This window comes from Helianthus annuus, chromosome 17 (genome assembly GCF_002127325.2).
Source record: "Helianthus annuus cultivar XRQ/B chromosome 17, HanXRQr2.0-SUNRISE, whole genome shotgun sequence".
In the NCBI taxonomy this organism is placed as follows: Eukaryota; Viridiplantae; Streptophyta; class Magnoliopsida; order Asterales; family Asteraceae; genus Helianthus; species Helianthus annuus.
Window position 1 is genome coordinate 69,759,494 of NC_035449.2, and position 18,703 is coordinate 69,778,196.

General features: G+C 40.7%; 1 protein-coding gene across 1 annotated transcript; it reads left to right on the forward strand.

The window, feature by feature from the left end:
- The first annotated feature begins 216 nt into the window (after nt 1–216).
- Nucleotides 217–5,381, forward strand: LOC110924441 (neurofilament heavy polypeptide-like). The gene is made up of 2 exons (XM_022168444.1): nt 217–870; nt 5,289–5,381. The coding sequence occupies exons 1-2, from the start codon at nt 217–219 to the stop codon at nt 5,379–5,381; spliced, it is 747 nt and encodes a 248-aa protein (XP_022024136.1).
- Nucleotides 5,382–18,703: the final 13,322 nt, after the last annotated feature.

Sequence of the window (18,703 nt, forward strand, 5' to 3'; positions counted from 1 at the left end):
CATTGGATACTTGAGATTGTTGGACATTATCAACAGTTAAAACATTAGATCTTTAACCGGCCCATGTGAACAAAATTTTAATCGGCCCATGTGTTAATGTTAAAGGTGATCAAGTCATTTTTGTCGTATATTGCTTACAATCAAGAAGTTCAGGTGTTTCACTTGGCGAACCAGTTTGTTTGAAAAGTCTATTTTGTGAACATTTGACATCGAAACATGGATTTTGAAGAATTATTGGCGTATATGAATTATAAATCTCAGCAGTATATTCCGATAAAGCAAGAAGGAGAAACAGTCTCAGCAAAAGAAGTTGTTGAAAAAGTTCCAGTTTTTGATCATTCGTCTGATGAAGAGAGTGACAAGTATGAAGAAGAAATCCAAAGACTTGAAAATCTTAAACAACAACTTCCATTTGATCTACGTAGTGGAAAGTTATTTTATGCCGATAAAATTGAAAAATTGAAAGAAAAACAAGTTGAAAAAAGGAAGAATCAAAAGGCAGTTATTGTTAAAGAAGAGATCAGAGCTGAGAAAGAAGTAAAAGCAGCAACAACTGAAGAACAAATCAAATCTAGTGAGAAAAAGCAGGTTGAACAAATTTCATCTGTCAAGATTGAGAAAGAAAAATTTAAAAAACCTGTAACTATGAATCCTGAACCAGTATCAAAGAAAAAGGTTGAAGAAGACGCACCTATCTTTGATCATTCACCAGAAGAAGAGAGTAAGGATGAAAGTGTTTATGAGGACAAGAAACAGGTTGAAAATATTTCAGCTTTGAAGGTTGAGACGAAAGCTGATGAGAAACAGATTCCCGGAAAATGCTTAAACTGTGAAAAATCTGAGACAAACAATGCCAAACTCTTGAAGAATGTAGAGAGTTTGACATTAGAAAACAAATTTTTAAAAGAAAATGAAAAAGTTTTGGAAAATAAAATAAAAATGTTTGAAAATGAAAAAGTAAAAATTGAAAAAGATTTTCAAAGTCAAATAAAGATTCTTGAAGATGGGAGATCTGTTTTTAGCAAGAATAACATTGACAAGCAAAAAATGATAAATGCTCATCTTCAGACGATTATTCGACTTGAAAAAGAAGCTGAATGTGCTCAAAAGAAAATCAAAGAGTTAGAAGGTAAAATCAGGGAATGGGAAGAAAAATTGAAGGTTTTTGTGAATACTTCAGCTATTCCCTGCCCAAAACCAGTTAATTCAGTTCCAAACTATGACAAAGTCGTAGTTGAAGATTGTGATGAGAAATCTGATGATGAAAATGAAAAAATCAAGAAAAAGAATTTGTTTTTGAAATTAAAAGAAAAATTTCAAGAAACTGTTCCGCAATCAACTGAAAAGGGAGAATGCTCTAAGCAAAAACCTTTGAAGAAGAAAGTGGAACAGAAACAAAAAGAGAAAAATTTGAAAAATATTCAAAAAGAAAATAAAAGCTCATCAGATCAATCATCCAATCGCAATCAAAAATTACAAAAAGTAAAAAATGAAAATTTAAAAATTGTTGGTAATGAGTGGTGTAGGTCGGACCACAGAGCTCAAAGGCCAAATCCAACAAATAAGAGGAGGAAAGATTATCACCAAGCCAAACAGTGCTTTGATCTAAATGTTTGGACTAAAAATGGTGATTGGTACGATAACAGAGTGTGTTACAGATGCGGTTATCAAGGACACATTGCTGTTAACTGCCAGAGTTGGAGGTTTGAGACGAGGAGATGCTTTAACTGCAACATCATTGGCCATATTGCTAGAGATTGCTCAATGAGATCAATGAGAAGATCGAGGGCTGAATCTCAGAAACAGGTAAAGAAACCAATCAATGTCAAGCCCAAAGAACAGAAGGTTCTAGAACCTAAAGTTCAAGAAAAGAAAGTGAAACTTTCTCAGGGACAAAAAGACAGACTGAGGAAGAAGAGGAAGAAGGCCAGAGATTATCTGGAGAAGATTTTGTCCTCGGATACAACTGGTAAAACAGATAAAAGTTCTGATAAATCATCTTGCTCACCAAAGAACAACAAATAAAGCAAAACGAATTCATCAGATATAAATATGAGGACGAAAGAGGAAAAGAAGAAGAAGAAAGTTTGTGGCAATGAATCTGTTTCTTCGGAAACAAAGGAGCCACATGTTGGCGATGAATTTGTTTCTCCGGAAACAAAGGAGCCAGTTGTTGGCAATGAATCTGACTCGTTAAAGTCAGATAAGCCACGTTCAGGCGATGAATCTGGTGTGGTAAAGCCAGAAGAGCCATGTGTTGAGGTAAAAGTTGAGAATTCTAGTCTAACAATGGATGATGCAAATTTTCCACCATTGTTAAACAAGAATTCAAAATCACCCAAGGACCGTCAGGCTTGGGTGAATCTGTTTAAATGAAAAACCTGACTGGCCGGAGCTCCCAGGTTGGTAAGCGAGGAGCAGGTATCGGCATCTTTCTTGAGGAATTTTCTACGGTAATGTCAATCATACAAACGGTAAAAGGTATGTTTGTGTTTTACTTACAAGTGGTAAGAATATTTGATTGTGCATTTCTGCAAATGGTAAATCAAGGACATTAATTTGTACTTGCATTTTCCTACTAGTGGTTGAAAGACAATATGATGAACCACATCCCCGAACCTATTATTGATATACCTACAAGTGGTAAAATCATCCAAACTTATTTTCTGGAAAAACCATTTTGATTAAAATAAACTTAAGTGTTTTGAAATCTAAATGGGAAAATAGTTTGTTGACAGGGGGAGTTCTGATTGTTTATGCCAAGTGGATGGCGATTTGATGCGATTTGATGTCGGCTGTCAAGTTCTTGTATAGTTTATTTTCAATTTTTTTTAATATGTTTGCATTTTAGGGGGAATAGAAAATTTCAGAAAATCCAAAAAACATTAGAAAATTTGAAAAAAGACAAAAACATGATAAAATGTAAAATAAGTTTTGTTGTCAAAAGAGGAAATGATAGTACATCAGTGGACTGTCACAACATGCTAAAGAATTGGAATGATAAAAATGTGATAAACAATCTCACTGTGGATATGCCAGTAGGTTTTTGCACATTTAATAGATTGTGACGAGATATAAACCTAAATTTCAAACTTGCTTAGTTCGTGGGGAACAACTTCTTGGATATATGGGTAACCCCCGAAATCTTGTTTGAAAGGTCCCTCTTTCTGAGATACTAGGTCTTTATGCTTAGTGATATCTGGGGTATTATCCCGGGACTTCTGCTGTATGGAAATACTGACCTAGTCCCCGTATAATACTTTCCGCAAATGCTTGAAATATAGCGTCGCCCTCAGCAAATTGATGAAACAATAAAATTGATAGTCATTGCTGTTGTAAAAAAGATCCTCTAAAGGGGACACACCTAAAGTCGAACCGTCATCTCTCTGCTGAACGGAAGTTCTGACCTGAGCTCTCACGGTTTCGCACCTAACCCCTTACAGATATCATTTAGGTATACTCACCTGTAAGACTGAATATTGGGATCTGGATACGGGAGTATATTCAAGTAGTGGGACACGCGAATAAGTTTAAGTTCTTAAGACATTAATATCGTATCTCGGATCTGTTGAACTTTGTTTGAAAATTTAAGTGGACCAGTATACTGACAATCTAGGTGAATTCTTTAGAACTTAAAATGAAATGAAGCTTAACGGTGTTGGTGATTTGTCTCATAAACTGATATGATCCTCTTACACAAACTCACAAAAAGATTGTCTGTAAATATTTCTTTAATGCATTCTATTTTGGTTATTTCACAAAATTCCAAAAAGATTTTCGGTGTGTTTTAGCATAAATTTTGAAAAATTCAAAAATATTTTCGACAACTGATATTGAAAAGCTGATTTTCAAAATCCCAAGTGCTAAACATGATGACATTTGGTTTGGGAGAGTGTGTTTTAAGAGTTTATATCATACAAGTGGTCATCAAAAGTTTTTGGAAACGATATGTTCTTACAAATGGTTCATCAGATACTAAATGTTAAATCATTTTATGGTTGTTACAAGTAGTGTCTGAGTGAGTTAAATTTTGTTTGTAAAAAAACTTATGTTTGAGGTAGAGATTGTGCAGATAACCTGAGCTGGAGGAGATTCAGGTCATAATATTGGAATAGAATCTGAACCTGTGAAAGCCAGACTGCGATCCCAGCTGATTGAGAGGGGGAGTCTGAATGACAAAAAGCCAGGTTCTGATCCAGAGATTATTTCTGCTGATTTGGGAGGGAGTATATGTTGGTGCTGATGAATTTGAAGATGTCAACATCCGAGAGAAGAGTTTGTTGATGATAGAGAAAAGAGTTAGAGATTGAAGGATACTTACAGTGTCAAACATTTCAAAGAAGAGAAGCCCAGAGACTGATAAAGACTGAAGATGCGAAGACTCGACACTGAAGACTCCGTCAACATCCGAGGGGGAGTTTGTTGGTGCAACCGTCTGTCGTCTTCGTCTTGTATCGAGTCTTGTATAGAATTGTTTAGTTTAGACTACGAAATGTTAATTTCCCGCAAAATGTTGATTCACCACGAAATGGTGATTTCCCACCAAATGGACATGACACTTTCGTGGGAAATCAGAAAGTGTCATTTCGTGGGAAATCAGAAAGTTACACTTTCGTGGGAAATCAGAAAGTGTAATTTCGTGGGAAATCAGAACTACTATAAATAGGGTTGTGATAGTGTCATTTCGTGGGGAATCAGAATTTAGTACTGAAGTGCTGCCGGTATATTCTTGTAACCGTTTTCTCTGTCAAATCAATATACAAGAAGGTTAAAGTGTGAATCAAGCTGTTTTCAAGTCTGTACGTTTGTTTCCGCCTCTCGTATAGATAAGAACTTTTCTGAACGACTCGTTCGGGTCTGAAAACGATCCTATAATTTTAACCTAAAAGAATGCATTTTGGCCATAATAATACAAACATCCAAACATGAGGGGTTAACTTGTAATGAATGGAAAGATTAAATATAAAAATAAAAATTAAAAACAACACACACACACCTGGGCGTGTGTGGGTGTTCGACTAGAGGAGAAGAAGAAAGGGGTTTCCCCTCTCAAACCCTAAATCAGTAAATTGGATGGATTTTTGGCCAAAATCGGATTGCATGAACCTTAATAGTGATAATCTAAGCAAGCTTCAGCCAAGGTATGTTTTAATTCTTAGTTTTGGTGAACAGCCATTAAGTGGGTGTTGATGGATATGTGAGTTCGATCTAAATTAGGATGAATGCTTGCTAATGTTATCATGTTTAAGTTGAATCATGGTTGAATTTTAGTTATCTTGGTGATTTAGGATGAAACCTATGTGTATGAGTATGAGAATGATTATGATGAACATGTGTATGTTCGTAATTTTGATTATGTTGATACACTAGATGTTATGTAGTAGGTTTTGATAGTAAACATGATGTAAAATTTGTTGACATTGTGATCTTGTTTGAATAAATTGAATCATGAGATAAATATTAGGAAAAAACATGCTTAAACTACTTGTACTATGTGCTTAAAATACAGTATGCACACCAAGTGTATGATGAAATGTCTAGGTGAAGTTAGAATGTGAGATATTTAGAAAAGATTTGGTGAAAACTAAATCTGTCCAGAAAGTTACAAGCTCGTAAATGAATTTGATTGCAGCTTAGTCAATGAATTTTTATAATTATTTTGGTAGAGAGTTAGACTCTAAAAATTTAACACAAGGATAACCTCTCCGAGGGGCACGTCACAAAAAAAGATTGTAATTTTTGCAAGCTCGTAAGTACAGTAAACGGACGTCCCAAAACAGCCTATTTTCAGTGAATTGAGCTATACATGTTAGTGAATGATTGATTAATGAAAGTAATGTAACTAAGTGGTTATATGTTTATCGGATTGGAAGTGTGTATGATTGATAGTTGACTTTTTAGAAAGTCAACAAGGTATGAATAATAAGGTTAGACTTCCTAACACTATTGTGAGAATAAGGAGATCATGTGAATATTCGCTAGATTATTATATGACGTACATGACGATAAGTTGAATTGGTTATGTTATGAATGATGTGATAATGGATCTATGCCATATGTATGTTAGGAGTTGCCCAATAAAAGTCAATGAGACATAGGAACATAATGATTGATAAGATGAATGATCATGTATACTAACAATGTTGTAATAAAATGGAATGAAAGGATATGCATCGCGTTAGCAAGGACTCAAGCGAAGAAAACTAACGAGTCAAGAGGAGACAAGGAAGTGAAAGCGAGAACGAACGCTCAAGGTAAGTGAAGTTCCACTCACTTCTTAGTAGGTATAATAAATTTTGATACGTAAGAATATGGGATATCATGAAAGATTATGTAATAATTGGGAGTATCAAATTATGTAATGTTCTAATAGGACGAAGGTTGTTAACTAAGCCGAAAGTAAATTGGTGGGATTAAATGGGTCGAATAATTATGCATAAGTAATGTAACGAATAAGTAATTTGTATAGATTAAGGACCCAGGGTAAGAATTTCTAGTTAACTATGTAAGGATTTGTTTTATGGACAATTAGGAATAAGTTTCAAGTGGTACGGATGCAAACGATCGAGTTACGAGAGTTTCGGCATTAAAAGTGAGGGCTGAACTGGGAACCACCGTAGCTTACGGTGCCCACCGTAGGCTACGGTCGGTGGTGGACTATCCTTTTCCACCGTAAGGCAGTCGAAAGTCATCGTAGCTTACGATGGAGGCTGTCGCGCCCCGCAAGAAAGGTAGCCAAGGCTCTCGCAGCCCGCGAGAGACCTTGTTGCTGGCATTTTGTTTGATTTTTTGTTGTTTTGGAAATGCGACTTGTTTTAAATGGTTTTCAAGGTCTCGTAACTTATGTTAAGGTTGGTTCGAAAATAAGTGATGATAAGGGCCTTCAGATAATGAAGTGTAGGATTTACCTTCGTGTTGTAGAAGAAAATCTATAAGTAAATGTGTCTAGGAAACAAGTAAGTATGTGGGTCGATAAGTACAAAACTTATAATATGGAAAGTTGTGAATATGATATGTTAGCATAGTTCATGTGAATAGAAGTGGAAAGCAAGAGCTCGTATGTATGTATGCGTGTATGAATGTATGCATAACTATAGAGGTATATGATTGTGTGTACGTAGGTAGGAGTGTATGTATGCATGTATGAATGTAATATATTATGAACGTACGTAGGAATTAGGAATGTAAGTGTAACACACCGTGTTTCAAAAGTTAAAGTCAAAGTCAAAGTCAACATTGAAGTCAAAGGAAGAAAATATTGCTAATTGGTATCTATCACTCCTTTCTCAACCGCTGTTTTGACTTCTTTGACTTGTAGATAGTCTATTTACTTTGTTACGTTAGTTGTATTATGTGGAGTATCTATTAATAATCGAGGTTTAATCGCTAATTATCGCTTGTTTTATCGCCTTATCGCTTTATCGCTTATCGCAATCGCATTTCGCATCTCGAATTGCGTGTTCTGGATATTGTTTTACGCGTGTGTGCTACTTATGTGTTACTTGTGCGTGTTTATTTATGTTATGTTGTGGTAATTAACCGAAACGCAATCGAAACTCAATCGCAATCGAATCGCAAACGCTAAACACAAGTGAATCCTAGTTAACTTGATGATTGTATGTTAGATATAGTAGTTGGGATTAAAAGTAATTTGAATGAGAAACTCTATCGCATCGCAACGCACAACACGCGAATCGAAACTGCAAAACTCGCCGCGTCGAACACTCGAATCGAGTGGCCAGCGGACCGAGTTGCCACCCGATCGGGCTGCCACCCGATCGAGTTGCCACTCGATCGAGCTGCCACCCGATCGGGTTGCCACTTGATCGACCAACTACTTTCCCCCTTTCCTTTTATGGAAATCCTATAAATACCTCCATATGTCAACATCACTTGATGTTGACAGCTCCCTCTCTCTTAACTCGCTCCAGCCGCTATTTCTTCAGATTTCTCGCGATTCTTGTAAGTTTTCAACCTAAATCTTGTACTTTCTTGATCTACACGCACTCCTACACCTTTCTATCTTTTGAATCTTAACTTTTAACCGTGAAATCACTAGATTTGGGGTGTTCTAGGATGATGTCATCATGGTGTTCATGAGAACTTCATGTTTTGGCTTCAATCCACCAAGAACAACTTAGATCTAATTGATTTCCACATAAATAAACAAAGATCTTTCATAGATCTGAACATATTCATGGTGAAAAGGATTGAAAGATGGTTTTCTAACTTTCTTTCAACCCTTTTACACTCAATGCACTCAAAACCGATAGAACCAGACCTTGTTCTAACCTTCTACCCCTTCCTGGTGATGTGTTGGCTCAAGATCTGAGTCCTACCAAAGAGACAACTGATTCTGGGTTAAGCATGAACAACCGTCATGAATCTGTGAACGGGTCGGGTTTGGGTGATTCTTGTCCGATCGGGTCACAAGGGTCTTGGCAAGGTTCTGTTGCTTAGCACGTAGTCACGATGTCTCGAGAAAACGCAAGCCATCAAAACAACCAAGTGAAGAAGACGACCAGGTCGTCTGGGACAGATTGTCGTCCGATCGGATTGCCACCCGACCGGACAGCCACCCGATCGGATTGCACCTTGGGTCCCACACTTAACTTTTATTTCAACATTTGAGGGTTTAAACATTGAACGGATTGCCTTCCGATCGGATTACCACCCGATCGGATTGCCACCCGACCATGTGATGTTTGGACTTTAATACTTAAACAATTTTTAGCATGTTCAGTACGGATTGTCACCCGATCGGATTGCAATCCGATCGAGTGACAAACTGCTGTGAACTTGTTCTCACTAAAGTGTCCTACCAATCGGATTGCCACCCGATCGGACCGCCGTCTGATCGATCGACCTGAAACGTAGAGATACTTCTCTTTTTTCAAAATGCTACAAAGAAAACATCAAAGCACAAGCCATCATACACAAACACATGCATTCCAAACGAGGTAACAATCCAATCGAATGGTCACCCGATCGGATGAACATCCGAACGGATTGACACCCGGTCGACTGGACACCCGATCGGATTGTCGTCCGACCCACTGACACTCTACACTATTTTACACGCCGCTTATCGTTTATGCTATCGTTCTGATCAGGCTAATCTCACTCAAGCGCCCCTTCAATCAATCATCGTTGTGAGTATACTCGAACCCTTTTTGCCTTACGCACTTTTGGGTGTTACATACGTTACTTATTCTAAATCACATTGAACACACTACGAAATACTTTAACGCTAACCGTTACCGCATGTTATACGTGACTTAATGAATGCTTGTTTGTTATGTTTACACATGGATTGCTGTCTACCTGCCTTAGCAACGATAGTACTATAGTTTAGACTTGGCACCTGTTTACTCAGGGGTAGTTAAGGACAATTAATCACATGGGTCACAGTGGTGATCATGTATTACGAACTGCCTTGCGCAGTCATTGGTATTGATAGGATCATGTCGATAACTTACGTGCTTCATTTCACCATGTGTACGTGCTGGTTATGCGTAAACGATTTCGAACTCTATTATATCTATTAAACTTGTATGCTCACCTTTACACTATGTGTATTGACTTTTACTTTAACGTATGTGGCAGGTGCTTAAGATGTTATATTGCTTGGCTTGCTGTGAAATCGAGGCTAGGAAAGGTTTAGAAACGAATAAATGAATTGTCTGTACTTGAAATCTGAGTTGTCGGAACAGAACAATTTGTCTTGATTTTTCCTGTAATAATTATGATACTTATTATGTCATGGCATGGGACGTGATGTTTTAAATAATTGGTAATCGTAGTTGTTATGGAAACTTCTGGACAATCTGTTTCGCTCAGTGCCACGCCCCGATGTTTCTGCCATCGGTTGGGGTGTGACAGATTGGTATCAGAGCCATAACTATAGGGAATTAGGCAAGACTCGACCTAGTCCGGGTCGATGTCTTAGAAACGACCTAGTCTATAGTTAGGTACCAACAGACCAACTTGTGCATACCCTTAGGGGTTTCCACGAGCTTACTTGCTATTTCTCGCTATTATCGCTTTCACTACACTATCACTGCACTCTAATTTTCGAAAATAAACTAGTGATTAGGTTGAGATTAGGTGTGAAAACTGCAAACTCTCGATTAAATCGCTTGTTCGACCCGCATTTTTCCCAATCAGACACGAGAATTTGTGTCGAATTAGGAGTGGAATCCATACTTCGACGATAATTCACGATAAAAATAGGGGCGGAACACCCTCAGCTCTATCACATAACTTTTACCACACTTACAGGAACAGAGTCGTTAAGTCAGGGGTGAAACCTGTATCTTAATGACCAGTTCCAGAATTCCTTATTTTGGTTGTATAAAACTCTCACCAAAGTCTCGACGGACTCCAACGACTTGAAGTCACGCTTAAACTGGAAGGATGCGTGCCATTCGCCCAAATGCGAGGCGAGAGCACAGTTCCGAAGGTCAAAGTGTGCACCAAAAGGTCTTTGTGAATAGTCGAACCACTTTGGGTAGCCTATGTCTATCAGCTGCAGACAATCTATTTCTCGATTTTTATACGTTTCGATTCTGAGCTCGCTACTGCCGACTCTGATATGTGTTGTTTTTACATGGATTCTATGTGTTTATGCGAGTTTATCTGTTATGAGTTTCGATTTTTGGTGATATTATTCGCTTTCCGCTTCGCTTTGATCGACACACACGACTCGCACTGCACACCTACCTCAAAACGCTGACAAATCGCTACTATTTGTGGGACCACCATACGCTATGTTGCTCGCTATGTATTCGCTAATCGCAATCGCTATTTTCGAAACACTCGCGGACTTTGAATGATAGGTTTCTGTATTCTGATTGCCTCTATGTGCTTCTATGTGCTTTTAGGTGCCCTATGTGCCATACGTGCTTATGTGAATCTGTGATTATGTGCCTACGTGTTTATGTGTTACATGATTGTGTTCCCGAGCTTTAGTAGTATTAGGCGTGTGAGGTGAGTTTCGATTATATTGTGTCTGAGTCCTATGGCGATGTCTGCTGCAGACAATGTCGTCATCTGGATTCCGTCACTCGCGTACTGCTCGCTAGAGCCAGAAATACAAACGCCTTGCTGCTCTTGTCGCCAAGCAAATGGTGAAAGTTGTTCCTCAGATCGTGAGTGAACTGTACGAGAATGTGAGCAAACCGTCTGAAGAGTCCAGGACTGAAACCCCTAAAGCTGCTTTCAGCTTCAAGCAGTTTAAAGTTTGCGGACCGAAAGAATTCACTGGCAAAGATGGCCCTACGGCTTTGTTTCAATGGTTTGATTCGATCGAGGTCACCCTAAGCCAGAGTGGTTGTCCTGACTATCTCCGCACTCTGAATGCTACCGGCATCTTCCAGTCCCACGCATTAGACTGGTGGACGGCCGAGAGGAACAAACACGGAAATCATATAGCTTATGGTCTGTCATGGGATGAGTTGAAGAATGTCATGCTCGAAGAGTTCTTCCCTCCCCATGAGCGCCAAAAGTTGGAGGACGAATTCTGGCATATCAAGCAGAAAGATGGTCACAACGCTGCTCTAACTGCTCGCTTCAAGCAGCTCAATATTATCTGTCCTGATCAAGTCAAGACTGCTGACATGACGATCAAGAAGTACATTCGAGCTCTGTCGGATTGTGTCGCAGATTTTGTGCATGCTTCAAAGCCAGCAACGATCGAGGAAACTTACTGGTTGCCGCTGAAATCAACGATAAGCAAGTCAAAGCTGGTTTTTCGGATAAAGCTTCGAAGAACCTGCATCAAGCTACCACCACCGCATCTGTTGAAACCGCCACCACTGCCCCGCAATCATCAAAGTCCTATCGTCGCAATAGGAAGAACAACAACAGCAACTCCAGCAACAAGAACTGTGCTGTCACTACCCCTGCTCCACTCCAAGCGGTACCAGCACAACAACAAACTCAGCACCGATCAGCTCCAGCACCAGTTACACTGGTCCCCACCCTGCTTCCCGACATGTACTTATCATCACCCGATGGGTATAGCCTGCAGATATTGCGTACATTGCAATATGTATGGCCATTTCACCGCCAATTGTCGAACCGGCCCCCGTAACGCCGCAGCTCCCGCTCCCGCTCCTGCTCAGCAAGCTCCTCTCACTGCTTCTCAAGGCCAACAAGCGGCTCAGGCACCCGCGGTCAACGCCAGAGTCTGCTTTGCGTGTGGTGATCCCAACCACTTCGTAAACATGTGCCCGAACAGGGTTGTGAAACAAGAGCCTCAACAACAGCAGCCTCAGCAGCAGCAGCAACAGCAGCACCAACAACAACAGCAACAAGCCGCCCGCGCCAGAACTTTCAACATCAATGTGCGCCAAGCCCAGGCCGACAACAACGTGGTCAATGGTACGTTCCTTGTGAATGGTATTTATGCTTCGTGTTTTTTTGATACTGGAGCCGATAACTGTTTTGTATCGTTTGAGTTCGAGAAGCTCCTTAATCGTAAGCGCTCCCATCTCCCTTCGACGTTCGATGTTGAAGTTGTCACCGGAAGAACCGTTGCTGTCAATTCTATTCTCCGTGATTGTACTCTTGAGCTCAACAATCACATCTCTCCAATCGACCTTATTCCAATGCAGCTCGGAAGTTTTGATATCATAGTAGGCATGGACCTTCTTCGTGAAAACCATGCTGAAGTTGTGTGCTTCGATAAGATGATTCGATTCTCCCTTGCGAATGGTGATCAATTGTGTGTTTATGGTGAAACTTTTTCGAAAGGTCTCAAGCTTATGTCGTGTGTCAAAGCTAGCTAGTATCTTCGCAAGGAATACAGAGCTTTCTTAGCTAACATTGTAGTAGCGGAGGAGGAAAAGAAAGGAAAGACAGAAGTGAAAGATGTCCCCGTTGTTTGTGAATTTCCTCAGGTATTAGGTATTTCCTGATGATCTCCCCGGCTTACCTCCAACTCGTGATATCGATTTTTGTATCGACCTCGTTCCTGGAGCCAACCCTGTTGCTAAAGATCCTTATCGCCTCGCTCCATCTGAAATGCGTGAACTCTCGAGTCAGCTCCAGGAATTACTTGATAAAGGCTTTATTTTCCCGAGCACCTCTCCTTGGGGCGCGCCAGTCCTTTTCGTCAAAAAGAAGGATGGGTCGTTCAGGATGTGCATCGACTACAGGGAATTGAATAAGCTAACCATCAAGAATCGCTATCCCCTGCCTCGGATTGATGATTTGTTTGACCAGCTACAAGGTGCTACGTGTTTCACCAAGATCGATCTACGCTCAGGCTATCACCAATTACGCATTCAAGAGGAGGATATACCCAAAACCGCTTTTCGCACCCCGTACGGCCACTACGAGTTCATTGTTATGCCTTTTGGTTTAACCAACGCACCCGCGGTTTTCATGGATCTGATGAATCGCGTGTGTAAACCATTTCTTGACCACTTCGTTATCGTGTTCATTGATGATATCATGATCTATTCCAAGTCGAAAGCCGAACACGCGCAACATCTTCGTTTGGTTCTCGAGCTACTCCAAGGGAATCGACTCTACGCCAAGTTTTCCAAGTGTGAATTTTGGCTAAATGAGGTTCAATTCCTCGATCACATTGTCAATATCAAGGTATTCATTTCGATCCCGCGAAGATTGAAGCTGTTAAGAGTTGGGTTACGCCTAAGAACCCGTCTGAAGTCCGTTCTTTTCTCGGACTAGCGGGCTATTATCGTCGATTTATCGAAGGGTTCTCTAAAATCACTGTGCCGCTTACTTCTCTCACGCATAAAGACAGATCCGTTGTTTGGGGAACCAAACTGGAGTCTGCCTTCCAAACCCTCAAGAACATGCTTTGCAATGCTCCCGTCCTTGCTTTACCGGACGGATACGATGACTTCGTTGTCTTTTTCGATGCCTCTAACCTTGGTCTTGGTTGTGTTCTCATGCAATGAGACAAGGCTATCGCCTACGCATCTCATCAGCTCAAGATCCACGAGAAGAACTATACAACCCATGACCTCGAGCTAGGCGCAATTGTTTTTGCATTGAAGATTTGGCGACACTACCTTTATGGTACAAAGTGTACGGTATTCACCGACCATAGGAGCCTACAACACATCTTCAGCCAGAAAGAACTTAATATGCGTCAACGCCGATGGGTAGAACTTCTCAACGATTACAATTGTGAGATTCGTTATCATCCTGGCAAAGCGAATGTCGTTGCCGACGCCCTCAGCAGACGAAGCTATCTGCATAGCACCCACAATGTTCAAGCCCAGCACTACCTTGAGACTCTCATTCGCGAAGCCCAACATGCTTGCTTTACTGAGCGTACTTTGAAGAAGAAAATGATTCATCACGATGGAGCTCAGCTAGTGAATAAATCGAATGGGATATTCCATTATCTGGACCGAATCTGGATCCCTAAGCGGACTGATTTACGACAGATTTTGATGGACGAAGCCCATAAATCTCGTAATTCTATTCATCCTGGTGCCGATAAAATGTATCAAGACCTTCACTATAAGTACTGGTGGCCGGGCATGAAGAGGGATATCGCTCTCTATGTTGGGAAGTGACTGACTTGCTCAAAAGTCAAGGCTGAACACCAAAGACCCTCTGGCTTGCTTGAACAACCCGCGATCCCTATGTGGAAGTGGGAAAGTATAGCTATGGACTTCATAACAAAACTCCTATGTACGCCATCAGGTCACGACAGCATCTGGGTTTTCGTTGATCGTTTGACCAAATCTGCTCATTTTCTGCCAATACGGGAAGACTACAAGGTGGAAAGATTAGCCCGAATGTACACCAATGAGATCATTTGTCGACATAGGACGCCTCACGATATCATATCTGACCGTGATGCTCGGTTTACTTCGCGTCTGTGGGAAACGTTTCAAACGGCTCTCGGTACTGTGCTTAATCTAAGTACCACTTTTCAACCCCAAACTGACGGTCAGACTGAAAGAACGATTCGTACCTTGAGGACATGCTCCGTTCGTGTGTCATAGACTTCGGTGGGAATTGGGACGCTTATCTGCCTTTAGTAGAATTCTCGTATAATAACAGTTATGATTCCAGCATTCAAATGGCACCGTTTGAGGCATTATACGGAAGAAGATGTCGGTCGCCTATTGTGTGGCACGAGATCGGTCACTCGCAAATAACTGGTCCCGAGCTATTACAAGAAACGATGACAAAATCCTCCAAATAAGTGACAACTTTCTGAAAGCTCGGAGTCGTCAGAAAAGTTACGCCGATAGATGACGCAAGCCCCTTGAATTTGACGTTGGCGACCATGTACTCCTAAAGGTATCACCTTGGAAGGGTGTGGTCAGATTCGGCAAGAGAGGGAAACTCGCGCCTTCATATGTTGGACCTTTTAAGATTCTGGAAAGGATCAGAAGAGTGGCCTAGAGACTCGAACTACCGGAGGAACTTAGCAACGTTCACCCGACTTTTCATGTGTCTAACCTCAGAAAGTGCCTGGCTGAGCATGATATGTATGTACCTCTGGAAGATCTTCAAGTAAACGAAACACTGCACTTCATGGAGAAGCCTGTCGAGATCATGGATCGCCAGACCAAGCAGCTTAGACGCTCGCGCATTCCCATTGTGAAGGTTCGACGGGAAGGCAAACGAGGCGCAGAGTTCACTTGGGAACTCGAAAGCAACATGAAGGCGAAGTACCCGCAGTTGTTTGTTACGGCTGAAGCCTAATTTCGGGACGAAATTCCCTTAACAGGGGGAGGCTGTAACACCCCGTGTTTCGAAAGTCAAAGTCAAAGTCAACATTGAAGTCAAAGGAAGAAAAGATTGCTAATTGCGATCTGTCACTCCTTGCTCAACTGCTGTTTTGACTTCTTTGACTTGTAGATAGTCTATTTACTTTGTTACGTTAGTTGTATTAAGTGGAGAATCTATTAATAATCAAGGTTTAATCGCTAATTATCGCTTGTTTTATGGCTTTATGGCTTTATCGCTTATCGCAATCGCATTTTGCATCTCGAATTACGTGTTCTGGATATTGTTTTACGTGTGTGTGCTACTTATGTGTTACTTGTGTGTGTTTATTTATGTTATGTTGTGGTAATTAACCAAAACGTAATCGAAACTCAACTGCAATCGAATCGCAAATGCTAAACACAAGTGTAATCATCCTAGTTAACTTGATGATTGTATGTTAGATATAGTAGTTGGGATTAAAAGTAATTTGAATGAGAAACTCTATCGCATCGCAACGCACAACACGCGAATCGAAACTGCAAAACTCGCCGCGCCGAACACTCGAATTGAGTGGCCAGCCGACCGAGTTGCCACCCGATCGACCAGCCACTTTCCCCCTTTCCTTTTATGGAAACCCTATAAATACCCCCATATGTCAACATCACTTGATGTTGACAGCTCCCTCTCTCTCAACTTGCTCCAGCCGCTATTTCTTCAGATTTCTCGCGATTCTTGTAAGTTTTCGACCTAAATCTTGTACTTTCTTGATCTACACGCACTCCTACACCTTTCTATCTTTTGAATCTTAACTTTTAACCATGAAATCACTAGATTTGGGGTGTTCTAGGATGATGTCATCATGGTGTTCATGAGAACGTCATGTTTTGGCTTCAATCCACCAAGAACAACTTAGATCTGAACGATTTCCACATAAATAAACAAAGATCTTTCATAGATCTGAACATATTCATGGTGAAAAGGATTGAAAGATGGTTTTCTAACTTTCTTTCAACTCTTTTACACTCAATGCACTCAAAACCGATAGAACTGGACCTTGTTCTAACCTTCTACCCCTTCCTGGTGATGTGTTGGCTCAAGATCTGAGTCCTACCAAAGAGATAACCGATTCTGGGTTAAGCATGAACAACCGTCACGAATCTGTGAACGTGTCGGGTTTGGGTGATTCCTGTCCGATCGGGTCACAAGGATCTTGGCAAGGTTCTGTTGCTTAGCACGTAGTCACGATGTCTCGAGAAAACGCAAGTCATCAAAACAACCAAGTGAAGAAGACGATCAGGTCGTCTGGGACGGATTGCCGTCCAATCGGATTGCCACCCGACCCGTCAGCCACCCGATCGGATTGCACCTTGGGTCCCACACTTAACTTTGATTTCAACATTTGAGGTTTTAAACATTGAACAGATTGCCGTCCGATCGGATTGCCACCCGATCGGATTGCCACCCGACCATGTGATGTTTGAATTAAATACTTAAACAATTTTCAACATGTTCAGTACGAATTGTCACCCAATTGGATTTCAATCCGATCGAATGACAAACTGCTATGAACTTGTTCTCACTAAAGTGTCCTACCAATCGGATTGCCGCCCGATCGGACCGTTGTCCGATCGATCGACCTGAAAGGTAGAGATACTTCTCTGTTTTGAAAATGCTACAATGAAAATTTAAAGCACAAGCCATCATACACAAACACATCCATTCCAAACGAGGTAACAATCCAATCGAATGGTCACCCGACCGGATGACCATCCGAACAGATTGTCACCCGATCGACTGGCCACCCGATCAGATTGTCACCCGATCGGATTGTCGTCCGACCCACTGACACTCTACACTATTTTACGTGCCGCTTATCGTTTATGCTATCGTTCTGATCAGGCTAATCTCACTCTAGCGCTCCCTTCAATCCACTATCGCAGTGAGTATACTCGAACCCTTTTTGCCTTACGCACTTTTGGGAGTTACATACGTTACTTATTCTAAATCACATCGAACACACTATGAAATACTTTAACGCTGACCGTTACCGCATGTTATACGTGACTTAATGAATGCTTGTTTGTTATGTTTACACATGGATTGTTGTCTACCTGCCTTAGCAACGATAGTACTATAGTTTGGACTCAGCACCCGTTTACTTAGGGGTTGTTAAGGACAACTAATCACATGGGTCACAGTGGTGATCATGTATTACGAACTGCCTTGCGCAGTCAACCCGCAGTCGTTGGTATTGATAGGATCATGTCGATAACTTACGTGCTTCATTTCACCATGTGTACGTGCTGGTTATGCGTAAATGATTTCGAACACTATTATATCTATTAAACTTGTATGCTTACCTTTACACTATGTGTATTGACTTTTACTTTAACGTATGTGGCAGGTGCTTAAGATGTTATATTGCTTGGCTTGCTGTGAAATCGAGGCTAGGAAAGGTCTAGAAACGAATGAATGAATTGTCTGTACTTGAAATTTGAGTTGTCGGAACAGAACAATTTGTCTTGATTTTGCCTGTAATAATTATGATGCTTATTATGTCATGGTATGGGACGTGATGTTTTAAATAATTGGTAATCGTAGTTGTTATGGAAACTTCTGGACAATCCGTTTCGCTTAGTGCCACGCCCCGATGTTTCCGCCATCGGTTGGGGTGTGACAGTACGCATGTATGTATGTAAGTTGCTATATAAAGTACGTAAGAATGACTCCAATTCATGTGGGCATTGACGAATACTAATAATGTGCTTTGAGATTGGAATGTGATGCATGTGTGAATTCATCGGATTTATGAGGAATTGAAGCCGAACTTGGATTAAGAGAATTTAAGAGAATGCCGGACTGAACCCAAGTTTATATTAGGGATTGTTATATGATTTCCTATTATTTAGAATAATGTCGTACGAATGCCAAGGACTAATGGTTAAGTTGTATGTGATTTCCATAGGTATCACACGGATTTCCTCTACCACTAACG